Source organism: Arachis ipaensis, chromosome B03, assembly GCF_000816755.2.
Source record: "Arachis ipaensis cultivar K30076 chromosome B03, Araip1.1, whole genome shotgun sequence".
NCBI lineage: Eukaryota > Viridiplantae > Streptophyta > Magnoliopsida > Fabales > Fabaceae > Arachis > Arachis ipaensis.
Window position 1 is genome coordinate 118,784,473 of NC_029787.2, and position 3,514 is coordinate 118,787,986.

Here is a 3,514-nt window from a genome sequence, read left to right on the forward strand (position 1 = left end):
TGGAACATGGTTTAGAGCTCGAACACACAAAACCTGTGAGATTTTTGAGCCTATTTGAATTGGTTGCATTTTACCAACCAATATTTTATTTTTGGTGTGTGTTTTTCTCTCTAAAATTGTGATCTTTGTCTTGCTTAATTCTATATTTCTATGGTTTGATGTATGCATACACTTATATGATTGAGGCCTTTGTTTCTCTGAGCTTACATACCCATATGGCCTTACCCTTTCATTATTCTTTGTAAACCAATGTTGAGCCTATTATACCCCTTTGTTCTTTACTTTAGCACATCATTAACTCTAAGCGAAAAACAATAATGTCCTTAATTTGAATCCTTGGTTAGCTTAGACTAGTGAGAGTGCTCATAAATTAAGTATGGGAAAAGTTGAATTTGGAAACATTTGGTTTGAGAATTGAGTATGGTAGAATTTTCTGAAAATGTAAAAAAAAAATGTTTAGGACATGATTCATGCATCCAATAATTTAATCATATGCATTGAGAAAAATAAAAGAAAAGAAAAAAAAGTGAGAAAAAGAAAAGAAAAAGAGCAAATAAGAAAAAAGGGACAAAATGCCCCAAAGTAAATGATGAAAGCAATGCATATGTACTGTACTCAAAATCGGATGCATGAATATGTGGAAAACATAGTTAATGGGTAGTTAGATTTTGCATTGTAATTACATGGATTGTCTTAAGTTAGGTGGAAAAAGTTTAAGTTAATTAAGGATTCAGATTTTAGTCCACTTGGCCAAATACAATCCTACCTTGACCCTAACCCCATTACAACCCTTAAAAGACCTCTTGAAATGTGTATCTATGCATTAAATTTTTGTTGATTGGTAGAAGAAAAGCAAGCCTTAGAAATCAAGGTTAGTAGAGAATTGAGAGAATCGAACCTTAAACACTTGAGTGATTAGAGTGTATACACTACCAGTGAGGGTTCGATGCTCAATCCCTTGTTCCCTGCTTTCATGAGCTATTTTCTTCTTGCAAGTCTATTTGTACTTCATTTTCATGATTTGAATTAGTGAAATCCAGTTCATATTTCTTCTTGAAAGACTTATTTACTTTTAACCAAATAGGTAGAAACATTTTGCATGTAGTTGCATTCATATAGATAGGATTGCATTTCATAAATTTTACCATTCCTCTTCACCCTTTTATAGCTTCTCTTGAGCTTAGCATGAGGACATGCTATTGTTTAAGTGTGGGGAGGTTGATAAACCACTATTTTATGGTTTATCTTGTGCTCAATTGAGTGGATTTTATCAATCTTTCATACACTTGTTCATACAAAATGCATGCTTTACATTCTCCTTCCTGATTTTGTGCTATGATTGAAAACATGCTTCTTTGGACTTATATTTGCTAATATTAATCCTCTCTTATTACCATTCGATGCCTTGATATGTGTGTTAAGTGTTTTCAGAGATTACAGGGCAGGAATGGCTTGGAGGATGGAAAGGAAGCATGCAAAAGTGGAAGGAATACAAGAAACTGAAGGAACTGCTAAAGCTGTCCAGCCTGACCTTCTGGCACTCAAATGATCATAACTTGAGCTACAGAGGTCCAAATGATGCGGTTCCAGTTGCGTTGGAAAGTTAACGTTCAGGGCTTCAATTTGATATATAATTTTTTATAGCTGCCCCGAATCCAGGCAACGCGAACGCATGGATCACGTGGACGCGTGACCTGGCAAAAACACAACCCATGCAAACGCGTGGATGACGCTTCCGCATCACTTTCCCGCGACCTGAACGTACCAGAAATCGCTGGGCTGTTTTTGACCCAGTTTTTAGCCCAAAACACACAGATTAGAGGCTATAAAGTGGGAGAATGCATCCATTCATAATCATGCTTTTCACACACACAATTTGAGGATTTAGATGTAGTTTTTAGAGAAAGAGGTTCTCTCCTCTCTCTTAGGATTTAGGATTAGGATTCCTCTTAAAGGATTTAGGATTTCAACTTCTTCTCAGGTTCAATGTTCCTTTTATTTATTTTATCAATTTAATTTATGAACTCTTTATGTTTAGATTGATTTTCTTTACTTAATGCAATTTGAGGTATTTCAGATTTATGATTGCTCTCTTTTATTTATGATATAAATAATTTGGATTTTTCCCTTTTGGCTTTGGTTGAGTCATTGGAGACACTTGAGTTATCAAACTCATTGTTGACTGAAAATTAGAATTCTTCAAGAATTAATTTGAGTTCCAATAACTCTAGCCTTTCCCAAGGAAAGACTAGGACCTGAGGAATCAAAATTAATTCATCCACTTAACTTACCTTCATAGTTAGAGGTTAACAAAGTGGGAGAAAAATCCAATTCTCATCACAATTGATAAGGATAACTAGGATAGGACTTCTAATTTTCATACCTTGCCAAGAGATTTTATTATTATTAATTTATTTTTCTTTTCATTTAAATTACCTGTTCCTTATCTTAAAAACCCCCAATTTACAAGACTCATAACCAATAATAAGAACATCTCCCTGCAATTCCTTGAGAAGACGATCCGAGGTTTAAATACTTCGGTTATCAATTTTAAAGGGGTTTGTTACTTGTGACAACCAAAACTTTTGTAAGAAAGGAATTCTTGTCGGTCTAGAAGCTATACTTACAACGCGAACTTATTGTGAAAATTCTAGATCGCGCGAGAGTTTCGTTCTTCAGTGGGGAATTGATTTTATGGGACCTTTCCCATCCTCATACTCAAACAATTATATATTGGTGGCTGTAGATTATGTTTCAAAATGGGTAGAAGCCATAGCCACAGCAACAAATGATAACAAGGTTGTGATGAACTTCTTGAGAAAGAATATCTTCAGCAGATTTGGAGTTCCTAGAGCTCTCATTAGTGATGGAGGATCACACTTCTACAATAGGCAACTTGAATCACTCCTCTCTAAATATGGAGTGAAACATAAAGTAGCAACTCCATACCATCCACAGACCAACGGGCAAGTTGAGATCTCAAACAGGGAGCTCAAAAGAATTCTTGAAAAAACTGTTGGAAGCTCAAGAAAGGATTGGTCTAAGAAGTTGGATGATGCAGTATGGGCCTACAGGACAACCTTCAAAACACCCATTGGGATGTCTCCATATCAATTGGGATGTCTCCATACGAGTTAAGCTTGAACATAGAGCATTCTGGGATCTTAAAATGCTGAATTTTGATGATCAAGCTGCTAGAGAAAGGAGGCTAATGCAACTCAATGAGCTGAAGGAATTCAGAAATCAAGCCTATGACAATGCAAAGATTTACAAGGAAAACACAAAGAGGTGGCATGATCAAAAGATAGCAAGGAGAGAGTTCAAAGAAGGACAGAAAGTGTTGCTGTACAATTCAAGACTCAAGTTCTTCCCAGGAAAGCTCAAGTCTCGATGGTCTGGACCCTTCACCATCCTCAAAGTATCACCTTATGGTCATGTAGAGCTCAGGAAGGATACAACACAAAGAATATTCACTGTGAATGGCCATAGGCTCAAGCATTACTTGGGGGACTAA

At 36.1% G+C, this 3,514-nt stretch overlaps 1 protein-coding gene across 1 annotated transcript; it reads left to right on the forward strand.

Moving 5' to 3' along the window:
• On the forward strand, positions 3,170–3,514 carry LOC107633650. Its single transcript, XM_016337257.1, has one exon. It carries the CDS (start codon positions 3,170–3,172, stop codon positions 3,512–3,514), a length of 345 nt encoding a protein of 114 aa, XP_016192743.1.

What these genes read in the sequence shown, in the direction of transcription:
- LOC107633650 (XM_016337257.1), top strand. Translation starts at nt 3,170, where the DNA reads ATGCTGAATTTTGATGATCAAGCTGCTAGAGAAAGGAGGCTAATGCAA.